At 48.0% G+C, this 20,518-nt stretch overlaps 1 protein-coding gene across 1 annotated transcript; it reads left to right on the forward strand.

The window, feature by feature from the left end:
- The first annotated feature begins 78 nt into the window (after positions 1–78).
- Positions 79–18,617, forward strand: LOC103567262 (signal-regulatory protein beta-1-like). Its single transcript, XM_008543901.2, is given in 7 exon segments — positions 79–208; positions 3,868–4,215; positions 9,374–9,392; positions 9,900–10,204; positions 10,793–11,122; positions 16,379–16,487; positions 16,992–18,617. Coding segments are annotated over 6 exon segments (1,182 nt in total). The 5' UTR covers positions 79–135; the 3' UTR covers positions 16,486–16,487; positions 16,992–18,617.
- The last annotated feature ends 1,901 nt before the right edge of the window (positions 18,618–20,518 follow it).

Raw genomic sequence — 20,518 nt, forward strand, 5'->3', positions numbered from 1 at the left:
CAATCATGTCACGCCATCATAGGCACTTCCTCTCATGTCACGGGAGGTGGGCCATCTCTCACCTCCACAGAGCACAGAAGTGAGGGTTCTCCCCAGCACACACACTGTGACAGAGCAGCTCCTCAGGCCTCCAAGATGCCCGGCCCTGCCTCCCGGCCCCACCGCCCTCCTCCTTGCCTGCTGCTGACTCTGCTGCTGGGACTCACAGGTGAGCATTCCTTGGGGTAGAATCCCCTCCCTCTGCCGCTGGGCTTTTAGGGCCTCCAGGTAAACCCGGGTACACCACCCAGAGCTACCACGGGAGGACCAGGACTGGGCGTCATCTGAGAGCAGGAAATCAGGGATCTGAGTGTTTTCTCTGTGGATCCATCAGCTGCAGCTGGTTGCCAGAGGCGTCAAAACAGATGATGCTTCAAACAGCAGCAAGGAGAACTGTGTGTGTTAAGGCCGTGGAGCAGCCCGGATTCAAGGACGGGTCAACCGGGTCCAGAGTTCTTTCCTTTAACCCTGTTATGTTGCTCAGCTTCTCAGACCACGCTAACTGTAGAGAAATCAGAAAGCACAGAGGAGCTAACAGAATAATAGTCATCAGCATCATGGCACTGTGAGGTCAGCAGAGTCCACTTCTGCTGTGTGTGCTCACAGACCTGTGTTAATCATGTGTTGGGTGATTCCTCTGTGCCAATTGTTTTTACCGAGCTTTTGATATGAATTATAAGTTAATTTAATCCTCAAAACAATCTTCTCTGCCAGCATGCTAGGCCACACTTTTGTGTCTATTTGTGAACGCATGTATTCATGTGTGTCTGTGTCTATATGAGTGAGTGTGAGGAATTGTACACACACACGGGATTTTCGAAAAGACTTTCCTTATTGCTTTCTTCATATCATTTTCAGTCTACATGCAATGCACATTGAACAGACATTTAACTTTCTGTCTCAGCCAACATCCCACCTGCTTCTCTAAATTTATCCTTATGCTCCCCACACTCCTCAGAGAAGCAAACTCATGCGTTACTATCTTGGAGTCTCTATTCCATGCTGGAGAGAGGGGAGGGGGAGAGAGGAGGACAGAGATACAGAGACTCCTGCCTATCTGATCTGTGTCTAAATTATATCCATGTCCATATCCATATCATCTAATGTCAGCTGAAGACTCCATCCCTCAGGAATCTAATGAGTAATCACTTTTCAGTTTCCTGTACTCTCCCCATGTCCAGACGCTGTTGGAAACGCCTACAGCTGTTACCTCATGAGATCATTATATCCAAGGTAGATTCTATGGTCCCCTCTACCTTACAGATGAGAAAACAGGAGCACAGAGAGTTCAGGGTCGCTCAAGGGTCAATGGTGGAGCCATGATCTGAACTCAGGCAACTGATCCAGAGCTCGCAGATTTAACCATTACCCCACCTCCATCCCATGAGATTTCTGCAGCTTCTGCCACTGGCTGTGGGGAAAGGTGCTGTGGGAAAGCGGGTTTGTCGTTTTCTCCCACTGGCCTTTCTGCGTCTTGCGTATATGCAATTTCCTTCTGTTTTTCATGAAGTCACCCCCATGGGAAACTCAGAATCTGACAAAGTTTCCATAGAGATCACCCACTTAAGATAGACTTCAGGGTTTGAGGCAGGTGTCACATTGGGCAGTTCACACATCATACAAACATTTCCTGGGTCCCTACTATGTGCCAGGAGCTGATCTATGAGCCTGTAGTGCATTGGTGAATTAATTTTCTCTGCTGTTATTCATATTTTATCAGGCTCTGCACTAACCCTTGTTTTTTCCTTCCTTTCACTAGCTCTGAGTTGATTTTGCTCGTCTTTTTCTAATTTCTTAAGCTATATAGTTGAACTATTGATTTATGGTCTTTCTTCTTCTTTAATGTATCCTCTACAGCTATCAATTTCCCTCTAGCACTGCTTTCAATGCATCTCATAAGTTTTGGCACGTTGTGGTTTTGTTTTCATCTGTCCCAAGGTATTCTCTACTTTCCTTGTGATTTCTTCTTTGGCTATGGATTTTCTTTAAGAGTGGGTTGTTTGATTTCTTCGTATTTGTGAATATTCCAGTTCTCCTTCTCTTATTGATTTCTAGTTTTATTTTAGTTACTGTTTCATCAGTGCACTGCTTGAATTGCCCTTCTATCAGATTCCAATATGTTGCCTTGTCATTCAACCTGTGTGTCAATGCCATTTACATAGGTTTTTGTTATGGAAACTGTTTTCCGAAATAGTCAGCAGAAATCTGTGTGGTGGACAAAACAGTGGCCCCCCAAAGTGGTCCATTTCATAATACCCAGAATCTGTGAATATTTTTACTTTGTGTGGCATTTTGCAGAAGTGATTAAGTTAAGACTCTTGATATGGGGAGATTATCCTAGATTTTCAAAGTTGGCCCAATTGGATCACAAGGGTTCTCCTAAGAAGGAGGGAGGAAAGTCAAAGGTAGAGAAGAACAAGTGACAATGGAAGGAAGAGGCTGGAGTGGCAGGAAGATGGGAACCATGATGGCATGGAACGTGGGCAGCCTCTAGAATTTGGAAGCACAAGGAAGAGAAGCTCCAGAAGAGATGAAGTTTGGCTGACACCTTGATTTCATCCCTGTAACCCCAATTTGTGGACTTCGACCTCCAAAAGTATAAGATGATAAATTTCTGTTGTTTTAAGCTACTAAGTTTTGGGTAATTGGTTACACAGCAGGATTAGGGAACTAATATAAAATGATTATGTTATGGATTAAAAAATCCCAGGAACTTGAAACAATGTTTTACTTCTTAATTAAACCACCTGTTCATTTGTGTGTTGGGAGCTCTGCTCATCACTCAATCAATGATCCAGGCTGATGGAGCAGAGGCATCATGAGCATGTGGACCTCTGCATAAGAGGGAACTTGATGCATAGAGGTTCTTGCAGTTGAATGCTTATCCCACAAAATTTCTTCATCACTTTTGCTTGTAATTCAATGGTCTAAAATAGTCTCATGAGGGACTGGCCCGGTGGCGTTAGTTAAATTCACATGCTCCGCTTCATCAGCCTGAGTATTCAGCAGTTCGGATCCTGGGTATGGACCTTGCACCGCTCATCAAGCCATTCTATGACAGGTGTCCCACACATAAAGCAGAGGAAGATGAGCACAGATGTCAGCTAGGGCCAATCTTCCTCAGCAAAAAGAGGAGGATTGGCGGCGGATGATAGCTCTGGGCTAATATTCCTCAAAACAAATTAATTAAAAATAAAATATAATTAATTAATTAGTTAGAAAGTCTCATGATCCCACTCAATGCAAAGGTCCAGAAATGCAACATGCTGTGAGGCAAAAAAGTGGACAGCCTGTAAAATCTTTAAAAAAAAAATAGACAGACCGGCCCTGTGGCCAACTGGTTGGGCTTGCACGCTCTGCTTCAGCGGCCCAGGGTTTCGCTGGTCCAAATCCTGGGCGAAGACATGGCACGGCTCATCAGGCCACGCTAGTGCAGCATCACACATGCCATAACTAGAAGGACCGACGGCTATAACTACACCACTATGTACCGGGGGGCTTTGGGAGAAAAAGGAAAAATAAAATCTTAAAAGAAAAAGAAAGTGGACAGCCGAAAGTATTTGGTGAAGCTTGAGAGCCCCAGAGAGGGCTCAGGCACTCACACCCACTCTCTACCACGTTACTTAACCTCTCTGTGCCTTGGTTACTCATTTGTGGTAGTCTCACCTCTAGCCTTGTTATGAGGGTTACACGTGGTGTCCATGCAATGTGCTGAGCTCAAGGCTGGCTCACGGTGTGCACTCAGTCAGGGAGAGCTGTTAATGAAAAACACTTGAGAAAACTGCAGGATCACGGAAGGATGAATAAATAATGTTTGTTTCCCCCCAGGAGCAGCAGGTGAGGAGCTGCAGGTGAATCAGCCTGACAAGTCAGTGTCGGTCGCAGCTGGAGAGACGGCCACTCTGCGCTGCACTATGACCTCCCTGAACCCCGAGGGGCCCGTCCAGTGGTTCAGGGGGAAAGGGCCAGGCCGGAAGTTAATCTACAATTTCAAAGGAGGCCCCTTCCCCCGAGTGACAACTGTTTCAGACCACACAAAGAAAAACAACAGGAACTTTTCCATCCGCATCAGAAACATCACCCCAGCAGACACTGGTATCTACTATTGTGTGAAGTTCCAGAAGGGGAAACTTGACAAGGATTTTAAGTCTGGACCAGGCACCCAGCTCACCGTGAGTGGTGAGTACAGAGTGGGCCTCCTTTGTCCCCTGGTGTGTGACAACATGTCAAAAACAACGCCCTCCATTCTTTGAGTAACAACAAGAATCAGGCGTGGCAGTGGGTGTCTATACTCATGATCTGATTTCACCCTCTTCTATAGATCAGGGAACTTGAGGCCTGGAGAGGTCGTGCGAGTTGCTCAAGGCCCCAAAGCTGGTAAATGCAGGAAGAGTCTGGAACCACCATCTGCCTGGCTCCACAGCTCTTGCCTTTTCCAATCCTGTCCAGCCCTTTGGATCCAGGGACGAGGGAACTGAAAGTCTGAGTGACCCGCCCAGTCACAAGAACAGACCTCGCCCTGGCTCCAGAGAGTGCCCCTCACTGTGGCTGAGTCTCCCTTTACTCAGCACTTACTGAGCACCTACTGTGTGCCAGGCTGTGCTCTGGGTGCTGGGGAAGCAGCAGCGGACACAGCAAGTGAAGACTTTTTGCCCAAGAAGCTCACGTTCTCTTCCCTTTCTGTGAGGAGAAATCCTCGCAGGGCACGGAGGGGAGAACGTATGATTCTTCATTTCATCTTCAGAAATATCACACTAAGAATCCCTAAGAGGCACAGACTCACTCTTTATTCTGACAGCCTGGCTGGAGGAGATGCACACGTTGGGTGTCTGCTGTGTGTCTGTCCATAAAACATTCATGATTCAGGGACCAACTCACACAGTCACTGAAGGCTCTGGGCAGAGCTGGGTCGTCTCAGAATGTCCCTCACCCAGGGAACAGGTTTCCCATGTGAGTGACTTAGGGCTTCCTTGCTGAGGCAGCAAAGATGCTCATCTAGGGTTTCTGCCAGAGGCCCAGGATCCTGAATTCCAGAATGTCAGTGCAGGAAGGGCGTTTAGACCCATCCAGCCCAACCTCCATGTAGAGATGGGGAGCCTCAGGCCAAGAGGTGATGGAGGACTTAGCCCATGGTCACATTTCCAGTGAATGAAAGGATCTTTCCAGAAGCTGATCTGATTCAGGCAGACTCCATCTTTCCATCTTGCCCATCGCTGGACACTCTTTCTTTCAAAGTGCCTGGTGCGTAGTAGGCGTGAATAAAAAGTCCTTGCAGCAAACAGCAGAACAGGGAGCCAGTCTTCTCCTTTCCATCAGTTTCACAAAGGTTCAGAACGCCCCTCATTCAGACCTGAGGCCCGAGTTAATTAGGAACCTCTCTGAAACTTCAGCCACGGCATCCCCGGTCAAGCATTCCATACCAGCACCCAGAGCTGCCCAGTGTTTCAACAGCTGCATAACACTCCCTTGTGTGGAGATCGCATCCTTTGTGTTTTAGTCTTCTGTCCATGGATATAAGTTGTTCCCAACCTTGGCTATTAAAACAGCCCTGCAGAGGATAACCTTGTCCATGCACCACCTATTCAGGTAGGAGATGCCACTGGAGGGGGAATTGTAGGTCAGAGGGTGTATTTTAATTTGTTGCGTGTATTGAAAGATTTCCCTCGTATTCCCAACACCCCAGATATAGACAGGGAAGCTGGCTTTATCCTGATTTTGCAGATATTGCTGAAGTTCCCAAAGCTGTCTCCCTTCCCTAGATGATCCCAGCTAGTAAGTGGCTGCACCGCCACTCAGACCTGCTGCCTCCTAGTAGAGGGCTCACTCCTCTTCCCCAAGCCGCTGCCCTGATGATGCCCTGGATGAGAAAGGAGGGAGGCAGAGGGGACAGGCAGCAGCAGTGGGCCACACCTGTGTCTCCATCACAGCACTTACTCTTAGAACCAGTGCTGTGAGGGAGGGGCCAGCTGTAGCTCTTTAACAGAGGAGGACACTGAGGCTCAGAGAGGGGACCTGACCTGAGCAGGCAGGGGAGCCAAGGCTGAACTCCCAGCAGCCTGACTCACAGCCCTGCTCTGCAGCACCCCGTTGTGCTTGTCGCAGTGTGGAGAAAGCTCCAACCCTCTCCTCAAAATCTCGCATTGCTCTGTTCTTCAGCTATACACGGTTTTTTTTTAAAGTCCTATGTGGGAAGTACGGGTTAGCTTTCCACCCCCAGGTCAGACAGATCCTGCAGGTGTCTCATGATGGGCTGAGCCTGTTCCTAAAACACCGGGCTCAGCATATATCACAGCACTCAGGAGTCTCCCCCAGTGTGGTGATGTTGCTCCTTCACTGAGCAGCCTGCAGGAGCAGCTCTGGGAAGGGCCGTGTGGACGAGCAGAGAGGGGCCCGCACTCCCAGCAACACTGTGCAGCCCGTTCCTGACTCTGCAGACTGAGGACGAGGAGGAGGCAGTTCCTAGGGGTGCGGGGGCCCTGCGAGAGCAAGGTCACATTTAGACCAGCTGTCAGGAGCCCGTGTCCTCCCTTTATTGCTGCAGGGTCACTGGCCTGGGCACTCTGAAGGGACTCTTCCGTGTGAATGCTTGAAGTCAGGAATCCCAGAGGGAGAGGGAGGGTCAGCATGGGGGCTCAGGGAGGTGGGCACTTGCCCTGTGATGGACATGAAACCTTGGGGTTCACAGAGGATTCCCCCTGGGATGCAGTTGGGGGAGGAGACAGTCCCTTCATTTCTCTCAGCCTCAGTTTCCCCAACTGTAAAATGGGGATAATCCTGGATTCCTGTTAGGAGAGTTGAAAGGATCTGAGGCGCTCTGTGTAAATCAGCCAGCACAGAGCATCACCCCCAAATAGAGGTGTGACGTCAAGGCTGGGACCCAGTGCCCTCTGCTGGGCCTCAGTGTCCTCCCCTGTAGAAGGTGGATGATCACACAGCCTCTGCAGGATGCGATGAGTGATACAGGAGCCTGGAGAGAAGACCAGACCCTTGGTGAGCAATGGGTGTTCTCACCCCAGAACTGTGTGTTCTTGGACGAGTCAGCTTCCCTGAGTCCTCAGTCTCCCCATCTGTGAAGTGGGGTAATCACAGCCACCAACGAGGGGTCTGTGAGTTTGGAGAAGACTTCTAGAAAGCCCGCCATGTGGTGGTGTTGGGTGTCACAGAGCATCAGTGTGCGATGCTTGAGAGCATGGGCCGAGTTCATCTGCCTGGGCTCACATCTCAGCTCTGCCAGTTCCCAGCTCTGTGACCTCTGACAGTATCACTCCCCATATTGGGCCTGAGTGTCCTCATCTGTCAGTGATGGTACCGACCTGACAGAGCAGCCAGGCTGAAGGAGGAATACTCACGGTGCTCAGAGCAGTGCCTGGTGTGTAGTAATGTTCCATCAGTGTGACCTGTGATGTGTGAAGCCGTGGGACCTTGGAGGATCACTTTCCTCTCTAGGTCTCAAGAACAAACAGGGTTTGGGGGCTGGGGTTGGGTGCCTTTCAACCTTGGCTGCTCATTAGAAAAACCTGGGAAATGTTGACAAACATCCCCAGCTCCTGCTCCACCCTGAAAATTCTGCCTTAGTTGATCAGACATGGGCCTGGGCAGCTGAAGTTTGTAACTAGTTCAGAGTTTTCCGACGCACAGCCAGGACAGAGAAGCCCTGAGCTAGATGTTCTCTGAGGTCACAGAGGAAAAGCTGTATTTCTTCCCCTGACAACAGTGGCTCCCCCTGCCGCAGGGGCTGCGAGAGCAGCTTCTGGGCTGTGGGTGCCTCAGAATAGCAGGTGCCCCTGACAGCTCTTCGGAGCCCAAGAACATAAGGCCGAGTGGAGTGTCAGGACCCCTCCCAGGCGCTCCTGGGGCTGAGAGCAGCTTCCTGCCCTCTCCACCCCGAGGACGGGCAGCCCAGACACCCCGTTCAAATCCGATCTTCATCGCTGGGGAAACCTTCCCATCTCTAAACACACGTGTCTCACAGGCTGGGATCCCTGCAAACACTCCTGCTCAGTTCGCAGCGTCCCCTGCCTCCACCCACCAAGACGGCCCTGCGGAAATCGGTCCTCCAGCCTTTCAGATGCTCAGTTTTCTGTAAAGAGCTGATCTGCAGGAAACGCCTGTGATTGCCTGTGTGTTTTGAAAGCCAGTTCGCCAAATTTGTTTCCTGAGGGGATCACTAAAGAAAGAGGGAGAGAATCATATATCAGGGGTTTCTACTGAGCTTTTCATGGCAGCTTCACGAGCAGGGTGCAAGACTTTTCTTGGTGTTTCTGCAAAGCTTTTGTTTTACCTAGAACTAGTAGGTTATTTCAGAACCAGACATGACCACATCGTATGATAACAATCACAGGTGCTATTTATTAAGCACCTACTATACACCAGGCTCTGGGTTTTACACACATCCTCCCCCATCTCTAGGGTGGTGTCTTGATCCACTTTGTAGAGAAACAGACACTGAGGCTCAGGATGAAAAACAGAGACGCTAAAATGAATCAGCCGTGTGTGTGGTGAGATGCGCTCTGCCCTTTACCTGCTGTGCGCCCTCGGCCAGCCCTGTTCCTCTCTGAGCATCATCCCATAAATGGGACCATAGTCGGGCCTCCCTCAAGGGACTGGCGAGTGGATTAAGGAGCTGAGGGGCCCAGAGGGAACAGGCAGGCTCAGCCTCCCAAGATGCTCTCCACAAAAGGTGATGGATCACAGCATCTCATCTGTCTTGGGGCATCAGAGCTGCTGGTGTTTTTATGATTTGACTTATTCAAGTGACAGCTCCTTAATATGTCCTCAAAATGTTTAACAAGTTTTAGGGAGCAAGTTTATTATTCACAAAGGCAAATATTTGTGACTCTTGCAGAAGGTGTTGGGTAATAATTGACAGTTTGGAGACACTCTATAGGACCCGTTTACAGGGAGAGGCTGCCCTCACTTTTGTCTCACTGAATATGTGTGTGTTTCAGGTCACTGCTCCATAGGCCTGTGTCTGTGTCTCTTCTGACTTAACAACAATTAAGAGATTAACCGCCTTTGGCTTTCTCAGCTTTGGTGATCTTTGTTATCAACCCAAAACTGACACGAAAGAAGAATCCAGATTCAGAAAAACATCCTGTCACCCCTACTCTTTCAAATTTAGGCATTGGCACAGTTGGACCCTGCTGGATCATTTGTAGAAAGAAAGAAAACTATGGAGTAAATTCATAAAAACCTGCAGGGAGAGCTCTGGATATGAATTAAGTCTAGGTTAAAGATACATCTATGTTTGTTTATTTTTGTGAAGCATCTTCTGTTTTACTGAAAGCAAAAATGCTTCCACTGCCTGATTTAACCCTCACTGTAACCCGGCAAGGAGAAATGCCAGCTGCCCCATCTCACAGAGGAGGAGCTGGGATGTGCCCCAGCCACTCCTCTCATCCACCTGGCAGCCTGGTTCCAGGTTTCATGGTGGTCCCGCTGTGCCACTGCTCACATGCATTTACTCCTGTAAACGCTTTCTCTGAAGTGAGTAAGGTTTCCAGGAGAGGCCAGCCAGCAACAGTTAATACAGAGTGAGACCCACTAGTAATTGTGTTCCTGTGCCCAGATTGGTGGGAATCCACCTGGCACAGCAAGAGGTGGACCATGAACTCAGGCCTGAAATTCCATGCCCCTGCCCCTTAATCAGAGTCCACCTCTGGAGCCTATTTTCCTCCTCTGTAAGATGAGGATGACCCGCCCTCCCAGCACTAATAGGAGGAGTGAAAAGTAATGCCTGTGAATTTTCTTAACAGTGTCACACACTTATGATCAGTGATATAGTCACAGTTATGTTTATTGTTTACAAATGCTCCTTTTGTAGCCAAATGCTCTACCCACCTTCCCCCCACTCCCCCCACCGTGCTTTCAGGCCCCACGGAGAGGGCCCCGCCCAAGCAGACAGGGAGCTTCACCTGCGAGTCCCACGGCTTCTCCCCCAGAAACATCACCCTGAAATGGTTCAAAAATGGCAATGAGCTCCCAATCTCCCAGACCAATGTGGACCCAAAAGGAGACAGTGTGTCCTACAGCATCTCCAGCACAGCACACGTGCTGCTGGCCCTGGGGGATGTTTGCTCCTAGGTCATCTGTGAGGTGGCCCACATAACCCTGCAGGGGGTCCCTCCTCTTCGTGGGATGGCCAACTTGTCTGAGACCATCCGAGGTAGATGCCTCTCACCCCCAGACCAAGCCCGCACCTGCCCCCAAGCCCCCAAGCCAGCTCCTCCCGCTGCTGGTTCCTCCAGGCCTGAATTACCTTGATTCCAATTCCTGACAGTCCTTCCCAGTCACCAGGCACCTGGATATGCTGGTCACTCACTCATGTATTAGTGGTGTCTGCCAGGTGGACCCCTGCCATGTGCCAAGCTCTGTGCTAGGTGATGTCATCTACTTTCCCAATAACATCTGCAATTACTGAGCACCTACTCTAAGCCCAGCCCCTATGTGCTTGGTGATTTTATATGTTTCGCTACCGTTATTAATCTCCTACTGCATGCCAAGGGCTGTGCTTATTGATTTCACTCATTGTAACCCTAACGGGAGCTACTAGCCCCTGAGCACCTACTGTGTGCCTGGCACTGTGCTTAGTGATTCATTCATATGCAGAGTGTACCTTCACCGTTTGAGCACCTGCTGCATGCCTGGCACTGTCCTGTGTGATTCCCATCTGTACTGGCAGGTCAGTTAGGGAGCCCTCCTCTGTGATCTGTCTGTTACATAAGGTCAGAGCTTCTGCCCTGTGCTGTTTCAGTTCCGCCCACCTTGGAGGTTTCCCAACATCCCATGGCAGGGAACCTGGTGAACGTCACCTGCCAGGCGAACAAGTTCTACCCTCCGCGCCTAAAGCTGACCTGGTTGGAGAATGGAAACGTGACCCGAACAGAAACAGCCTCAACCCTCATAGAGAACAAGGATGGGACGTTTAACTGGACAAGCTGGCTGCTGGTGAACTCATCTACCCACAGGGAGGATGTGGTGCTCACCTGCCAGGTGGAGCGTGACGGACAGCCGGCGATCAGCAAACAGCATACGCTGAAGGCCTCTGCCCACCAGAAGGAGCAGGACACAGGTAGAACCCCTGGTGAGCCCTCCACTCCAACTGACGTGGCTCTTTTTAAATTTTGGGTTTCTTTAAATGTTAAAAGTAGCAATTATTGCTTATTATAGAATAATCTAGAAGTCTATAAATATAAAGTCCCGTTTGGAACTGAGCTCCCCTCCCCTAAATACCACCCTCCAAGAGTCAGTGCTGGTAAGACTTTGGTGCATATCTTTATAGATGTTTGACATAAACACACAGTAAAGAAAGAAGGGAGGGAGGGAGCTTATCCTGTTCATAGCATCCTGCCTCCTGCTTTCTTCACCTGACAATGATGACGTCACCATCCATGTCAGCCTGCCTCCCTCCTCCTTCTTCTTTCTAACTTCTGCCTAGTCTTTATTCCATCCTAAATTTTTCCATCCACATTAGTAATATCCCCCCAGCAGCTTTCTGCACTTACTACTCTGTGAAATTCTGGAAAGCAGAGTCTTGAGGACATGAGGTGTGAGTCTGTACCAGGCATCTGGTCGACCCTGACTGGTCACACCACCGGCCTCTATTGTCCCCTGATTTCTGATAATGTACCAGTAATAATCACAACCACTCACTGCACATTTACTATATGCAGATGCCAGTTCATCTGTGATCTCTTTTCCCGCTTCAACCACCCTGGGCATCTGGAGTTTTACAGAAGAGGCTCAGGGACCAAGGTGGGGGATGATGTTGAAGACTTTTTGCTGTTAAACCAGGAGATTGGGCTAACCTAATCAAGGTAAATCTGAGTCCCTGAGAACAGGGACCACCAGCCTGTGCAGGAAATATGTGCTAATAAGAGACCAATGCCCTCAGCTGGGCATTGTCCAAAGACCTACAGAGTTCCCCTTTCTATGAACAGACTATGTCCTATTTCTGTCTCAGGTAATGTCAAGAGGGAGTCAGGTCAGGTTTCCAGGAGTCTTTACTCCAGAAGACCTTTCAATGGGCCACATTCCTTCCATCTGCTCTAGGGTGTTGTCCTCATCTGCTGGGTCAACTCTGGGGCACCGAGTGTCCATGACCCTGCCTGAAAGAAGAGTAAAGATAGGGAAAGGAAGACAATTTCCCTTAACACAAAAGACGACAGAGTTGCATAACTGTGTCCACTAATAACTTGTCATTTATGCACAACTGCGTGCAAGTGGACCCACTATTGTGTGGTCATATCATTAAGGAGACTGGTTTTTCTACAAAACAAATACCGTCACACACTTCATAAAATTGACAGTAATTCCCTAATATCATCTAAGATGGAGCATATGCTCACATTTTCCCAAATATCTTTTATAGCTGTTTTTTTTGCACCAAACTTGGTTTAATTTCATCTATAAGTTTAATGAAAGCATTTCATCTATAAATGCTTGGTAGAATATTCCTGTGAAATTGTCAGGGTCTTGAGAATTCTTTTTCATGAGTTTTTAATTTATGAATTTAGTTTCCTTGATGTTTAGGGCGATTCAAATTATTCACTTCATGTTGAGTGCATTGTGGTAGGCTGTGCTCTTTGAGGAACTTGGTCCGTTTTCTCTGGTTGTCACATCTGCCTGTAGGCTTGCTCACAGTCTCCCCTCATTATCCTTCTGATGTCTGCGGGGTCCGTAGCGATGCCTCCTCTTTCATTCCTGATGCTGGAAATGTGTCACTTTTCCTTTTTTTTTTATATCATCAGTCCTGCTAAAAGTTTTTCAATTTTATAGATACTTTCAAAGAAGCTGCTTTTCATTTCAGGAATTTTTTCTACTGCTTCTCTGTTTTCAATTTCATTGATTTTTCTTCTCTTCTCTTTGCTATTTGCTTCCTCCTGCTTTGGGTTCATTTTGTTCCTCCTTTTCTCATTTCTTGAGGCAGGAATGTGATGACTGATTTTACACTCCTCCTTTGTCTAATGCCATCCTGGTCTCCTCCTGTGCTGGGCAGTTGGGAGGGGGGATTAGACCCCCAGGGACTGTGTTCTCCCTCCAGTCCTCAGGGGCCCATCCAGTCTGCTTCCTCGTCCCCCTTCCAGAGTCCTCCTGTGCTGGTACCTCATGTCGTTTGTGGGGTCAGCAGGGAGATCAGGGAGAGATGGGTCTTCACCATCCTGTCTGGACCAGCTGGGTTTGCTCCTTAGTGTTCATCTTCGCAAGGGCTCAGACAAGGGCTGTTACTTCCAGATGCTGTCAGTGTGCCTGAACGAAAGGCTTGCTAGTGTACTGAGGCTGGACATGGTTTTTGGATTGTCTAGGTTGGGGGCTGGAGCAAAGTGCAAGATTCTCCTGTGACCCTGCTGCTGCAGGATGCCCAGGCTTCCCCAGGTGTCTGAGGGCTCCAGCCACTGCAGTCCTGGGTGCAATGGGTCTGATGTGAGGATGCACATCTTTGTGTCCATTTTTATGGTATTTGGGTGTTTTACAATATTTCTAGCTTAATGGCTCTCTCTTCTCTCAGCACAGCATAACCCAGGTGTGTCAATGGAGTTTGGGTTGGTTGGTTTTGACAGTGGGAGAAAGGTTCTGAGACCTCTGAGGTTTTCTGGTTCTCTTTCTCTTTCAGAACCTTAAATTTCCCTCCCCCCATTTCCTTCTTTTCTTTGCTACTCAACTCCCAAACAGTACTTTTCCCTTCTCTTTTTGCCTTTTTGCCCTAGAAGTTATGCACTTTAAATTGAGCCTAGCCCTTTAGTCACATCTGTCCTTTATATGTCCCAGCCTCCTTGTATTAGGATCCTATTGCTGCTGTAACAAATCACCACAGTTTTAGTGGCTTTAAAGAGCATGAATTTACGACCTTACGGTTCCAGAGGTCAGGAGTCTAAAATGGGCTCACGGCTGCGCTCCTTCTGGAGGCTCCAGGGGAGACTCACTGTCCTCCCCTTTTCCAGCTCCTAAAGGAGGCCGACATTCCTCGGTAAGGGCACCCCTCACTCTGACCTCTGACTCTGTCTTCACATCTCCTTCTCCGACTCTCCTGCCTCCCTCTTTCTCTTATGAGGATGTTTGTGATCACACTGGCTCCACTCGATAACCCAGGATGGTGTCTCCATCTTGAGATCCTTGACTTAATCACCAAGACTATGCCTTTTATCATGTAAGTAACATATTCACAGATTCTGAGGATTCTGTGAGAAAGAACCCTTCAATCAGGTAAACTTTGAAACCATTTCCTATGATCTGTGCTCTAACCTGGAGGACACATTTCCAACATTTTCAAATTTAAGGTAGATTTAATATTGGCGGTGGGATTTCCCAATAACTCTGAGGCTCCTCTGCTAGCTGCCCTGTCGCTTTTCCTGGTGGCTGGGTGAGGCTGGGATGGCAGCCTACTGAGCAATTGTGCACTAGGGTTTGGTGATATTTCTTATTAACTCACAGTTATTTTGTAGTTCTAGGATTTTCTCTTCAAGTGATACTGAGATCCAGTTTTATGTAGAATGTACTTTTCCCTCTATGTTTTCCTGTGGTTGGAGAGGCTGTTTTGGAGACAAGGAGCTGTGCTGCGGGCATTGTCCTCTGCGCGCAGAAGTCACCTAAGATTCCTGAGTGCTTTGTCCAATATGTGCCTGTCCCACATCTCAGGGTCTGTCCTTTCCCATCAGGGCCCTATTCTGGCAGAGCAGTCCCAGTGAAGTTGAGAATTCAACCTCCTCTGCAGCTCTGCTAATATAATCATGTCCTGGGCCCAATCCTCCTCTTCCTCTGCCCTCTGGCTCTAGGAGATAAGACTCTGCAGTGCTGCCAGGAAGTCCTCTGGCTCTCACACTTAACCTTTAACAGGGGATTAATCTCTCTAATTTTCCTTGTCTTTCTCCAAAGGACTGATGCCCCAGCAACAGCCATGCAATTCTACAGTCCTTATAATGACCATTTCCCAACTGAATTTCAAATGCTTGACCCAAAGTATTCCCTACCTCTGGTCATACCCACCCAGTTCACAACTGGTGAACTTTGAACACTTGCACCATGAGGGGAAGCCCAGGCCTCCCTCTGCTCCATTTCCTGACAGTGCTGGGGTCCTCTTGGCCAGCCCAGTGATCCAGCTCCAAATCTGCGTCTAGAGTTTACTTTCCAGAGCACTCCCAGATGAACTCCCCTAGGTCAGTCCTCTGGGAAGCGGACTCTGAAAAGGAGATGAGAATGTAGAAGCTTATTGCGGAGTGCTGCCAGGATCAACATGCATTTGCGAAGGAGCAGGCCTGGGAGAGGGAGCTGTTGACCCACAAAGCAGGCACAACAAAGACTCAGCGGTCTCACAGAGCTGTACAGCCAGGGGGTCTTTCAGAGCTGTTCTCAATGGAGAGAAGAGGGCCGAGCCTCTATACTCCAGTTCAGCCAGTCTTTCTGATGCGAGCTGCCCTCCAGAAGGAGGTGCAAACTTGGGCAGTGCAGCTCCCTTCACCTGAGAGAAAATCCCAGAGAGCCGGTCAGTAAGCACTGTCATCCTCCAACAGCCCCAGGAGCAAAAGAGGGTGACGTCTCCTCTCCTTCCTTAAGCAGAATTTTATTTGAAAAAATTATTTTAATACCTTTCTTATTTCAAAGTAAAACTGCTCATTGTAAATACAAGAACTCAAAAATTTGCTTCCCCAGATTCCGTGTCTAACAGAAAAATTTCAGCTGCCGTGCTCAGTGGGGTCAAAGAGGGCTGTATGGTGTTTGAAGCCCCTCCCAACCATGAGACCCCATTTCCTAGACCTGAGGGCTCCCTCAGCTCCTGAGAACATGGGGTCATCCACCCTCGCCCTGGTATGAACGAGGGCAGCCTTGTAGCTCTCTCACCCACTGTGAAATCTGTCCTCCCTCTACTCACATTCTGTGTAGACATTCATTCTTATAACCCTGAGAGACTGGACTTGTCTTGGTCCAAAAGATGAGTTGTCTGGGTCATTCTATAGGACAACACTAGTGGATTTCCCTAGGTGTGAATCCCACTAATCTTGTGACCCTTCCTAAACTCTCTGAGCCTCAGTTTCCTCATCAGAATGAAGATAATACCTGCTCCATAGAAGTATGAAGATCAAGTAAGTAAACCAGGTGCCACAATTAACGAGTCACTGAGGACAAGTTCTCTCCACCCTTGCCTTAAAAGGAACAACCCAGGCAACCTGAGAAGGGGGTGAGTGAGAATCAGGAACCTCTGAACCCTGATTTCTGCAGGGCAGGACACAGGTTCAAAAGCTTCAGAATGCTGATGGCTTAGGTGTCCCCAGATGGAGTCAGTGGAGGCCTGGGAATGACTCCTGTGTGGCTCCTCTAATTGCCCCTCTTGTCCCTTGCTTTCCAGGCCTAGAGCTGTCTACTGGCCCTCTGGTTGTCCTCCTCCTAGGCATAACGGTGCTGCTGGCCATCGTGGTCTCTGCCATCTACATCCACAGGAAGCGGAGGGCCTGACTGTAAGTTGTGGGGCAGGGAGGGCAGGACAAGGTCTGTTCCATAAAGGGGAAGGTCAGCAAGAGGGGCCAGCCCACAGGTCACACAGGGTCAGGGGACACCTCTCCCTCAACACTCAGGATTATCGTGGATCCTCTAAGAGTTTCTCAATCCCAGGAACCTTGTGGGGTCCTGCAAGAGGTGGGCTGGATTAGGGTTTTCAAAGGGTCTCCCCAGAGTCTTGGGGTTCTGTGGAGGAAGTGGGCAGATGAAGTGTGCATGACGGGCAGCTGAGTGGGCGGTTCCCTTGTAAAACACTCTGTCACCCTCTGAGTGACAGAGTGGAAGGGACAGGGAAGGGAGACCAGGACTTGGGGAGGAAAGCTGAGGTGGCAGAATCATGTCTCATGGCCTGTCCTGTCACAACAGGCATCCCAGTAGGAGAACAGCCCCGGGGACATAGGAGGCACACAGAGAGCATTTACTGAATATCGAGCAGATAACTAAATGTAGCCATTCTCCCACAGCTCCTACCTTCCTTTGGTGATACCTGCCGCCTTCAATCTCTGTTGCTTCTTTTCTTCCCTGAAGAGCCCAGCCTAAGAAAAGAAGATGACTAGAACCTTCCAAGACTGCTCCAGATGCCTCCCCTCCCTGGAGACCTGCCTGCTCACACTCTCCTGCTGCTTGTTCTCACAGTCCTAGATGCCCCCAGAGTTGGGTCTTCATATATGGTCCTGAGCGTGGGCCATGGCAACTAGCTCTGTGGACTGACTCCTCATCTTCCTGGAATGTGAGAAACAAGTCAAATCTACACATAGCAGGATGTCTCTCATCCCTCGCCTTGGGACTTGGCCATGAACTACACACTCATGTCCGTGCATCAAGAGTTATTCTATCTTCTAGATCCCTGCCTACCCCTCATTCTCCAGCCTTGTTGAGGTTTTCTACTGTCTCTTGAGGTCAAATGAACATCCTTCTTGATTCTTTTTTTCCTGAGGTAGTTTGTCCCTGAGCTATCATCTGTGCCCATCTTCCTTTATTTGTATGTGGATCGCTGATGAGCAGTGGATAGGTCCAAGCCCAGGATCCGAACCTGTGAACCCCAGGTCCCCGAAGTGGAGTGTGAGAATTTAACCACTGTGCAACCTGGCCAGCCCCCTACCAGATCCTGACTTTGAGAAGAAAAACTATTTTCCTTCCCTGTTGCCTAAACATCCTACTCCTCAAATCCAGAAAGAACATTTCCCTCGTCTCTCTGTGATGTAAACTCTAAATTCTTCCATCCTCTTGCATCCTTCCCAGCCCTGTTGCTCATGGTCCACATGCTGTCAGTCCAAATGCCATGGAGTCATCTTTGATTTCTCTTTATCCACATCCCATCTTCAATTCTACCTTCAACATGCTTATGTGTAGTGGTGAGATGGCAAATGTTAAACGATTGATTCTCCAAAAGAAAAAAAGTCTTGATTTCTAGTGCTTGCCAATTTCTGTGGTGTAAACACTGCCAATGAGGCCAATTGAAGCTGCCAGCAGTTTAACAAACAGTTTGTGAAAGTCCTAAAAATGTAACCATCAGTCCCCATGAGCCTGTCCAAGCCTTCCCCTGCACACCACTGAGATAGATCCATAATCTGCACATGTCTCACCCACCGCTACTCCCTGGTCCCAGCCACCATCATCTCTTCCTGCACCATCGCTATAGTCTCTAACTGGATTTCCTGTTTCAACCACAGAAATTGTTTGCGAATGTCACTCCTCTGCTTTCTGCCAACATCCCCTCTTGGTTCACTCTCTGCTTCTTTCAAGATTCTGCTCAAAAGTTACTTCAGTAAAGTCAACTTCCATAAACCACCTTAATTGAAATATCAGTTCCTCTCTCTCACCTGCCATTCCAATTCCTCTTGACCTGATTGGTCTGGTTCCTTAGCACTTACTACCATCTGACATACTAAACACGGCAGTGCTCACTTTGCACGGTAGTGCAGGACCGTAAGAATGACCCTGCAAACTGAAACCATGGAAAATGACCTCAATACTCAATGGAACTAATAATGATTGTGCTGTGTGTGACCTTTAAAATTTTTTCCCAAACATTAGAAACTCTCTTAGTGTCAGTTTTAAATGTAGAGGAAAATTAAAAAATAGAAAAACTAATATTGATTTAGTTTACTTTCACTTGAATCATGAGAAACATTGAGAATGAAAGTATTTTATTTATTTGTGAAAACGTATCAAGAGCAGTTTGAACAGTGTTTACCTTCTTCTTGTTGCGTAATTTACAATATAGAGCGAGCATCTTTCCTCTGCCTGTGTGAATCATCAGACTCTTTTCTAAGTTTGTATCAGCCTCCCTTGTGCTCTCACTGTTGTGAAATCTTTACAAAGTTCCTTTAAGTTGAAGTATTTGCTGGTGTCACTGCCTCTGGGACATTTTCACCCTTTTCCTCACCACCACTTCCCTCATTTATGTGGTAAGTTTGCTTTCATTAAGTTCCTCCTGCTGCATACCCAGAATCTAACAGTATCAGTGTCAACATCCCCACGGTCAGCTGTTTCTTCTGTAACTCCACTTACATTGTATTTGCCTTTCACTTCCAGCCTCATCACTTTTCATTTCTCCATTGCACTTTCATCTCTGTTGTCCATTCCCTTTGGCGATAATTCTTTTTTATAAACTGCCATTTGGGTATATCACTGGGAGACAAGGAGAAAACACAGCTACATGCTTTGCAGTCCGTGCGTACACTGAGTAACAGAGTCCCAGTGATCAATCACTATAGACTTTGAAAGAAGTCATGTAATTAATTACTGATCATAAAGAGCATCTGTTAGTTACATAGTGGTTTGTGAACTGAAGAAAAGCCAGCAGCCAAGTTTGTACTTATGCAATTGCTCTCATCAAACTTACTGTGGTAGCTGGAATTTGAACAGTGTGTTGAGGGACTGATGGTATTTAACTGAGCCGTGGTAACTGAAATTCATGCAGATCAGCACCATGCCAAGTGAGATCTGCTTGTGTGCATCTCTTCCTCAAACAGGATGTCACTCTAACAAGAAGGGACTATCTGTATCCTCAGTGCCAGAACAGTGACTGCCATATGGTAGATCATCACATTTTTTTTTAAATAAGTGAATGAATACTTCATTGAGGACATTGGTTTCTACTAGATGTTGGGTTTCAAAATAAAATTTTCCTTTGTTCAGTCATCTGACTCTTGTTTTCTGAAGCCCTTTTGTTAAAGACTACTTTCTCTTCTTTGTGTTTAAGAAATTCCATCAAGGGGCTGGCCCCGTGGCCGAGGGGTTAAGTTCGTGCGCTCCGCTGCAGGTCGCCCAGTGTTTCGTTGGTTCGAATCCTGGGCGCGGACAGGGCACTGCTCATCGGGCCGCACTGGGGCAGCGTCCCACATGCCACAACTAGAAGGACCCACAACGAAGAATGTACAACTATGTACCAGGGGGCTTTGGGGAGAAAAAGGGAAAAAAATAAAATCTTTTAAAAAAAATTCCACCAAAAATTCAATACCTTTAGAAAATAAAGTGCCCAAAAAAACACCACCAAATTAAAGAAAAACCTCATTGATTGGATTGAGGTCAAAGGGGTGCAAGAATCAACTGAAAGAGCTCCCAAAGCAGAAAGCTGGAATAATTTGGGGAACAAAATAAATAGAGCATTGGATTATGCTGTGGTCTGAATGTTCATGTCCCCCTGAAATTCATGTTAGAGTCCTAATGCCCAATGTGATGGTGGTAGAAGGTGAGGCCTTTGGAAGGTGATTAGATTGAGGGCTCCATCCTCATGAATGAGATTAGTGCTCTTATAAAAGAGACTCAACAGAGCTCCCTAGCTCCTTTCAGCATAAGAGGATACAACGCGAAATCTGTGACCCCGAAGAGGTCTCCCACCCAACCATGTTGGCACCCTGATCTTGGACTTCCAGCCTCCAGAGCCGTGATAAATAAATGTCTGTTGTTTACAGCCATCCAGTCTATGGTGTCTCGTTATAGCAGCCCCAGCTGACAAAATCTAAATAAACTATTGACTCTGGTT

The sequence above is a fragment of the Equus przewalskii genome, chromosome 21 (genome assembly GCF_037783145.1).
Source record: "Equus przewalskii isolate Varuska chromosome 21, EquPr2, whole genome shotgun sequence".
Classification (NCBI taxonomy): domain Eukaryota; kingdom Metazoa; phylum Chordata; class Mammalia; order Perissodactyla; family Equidae; genus Equus; species Equus przewalskii.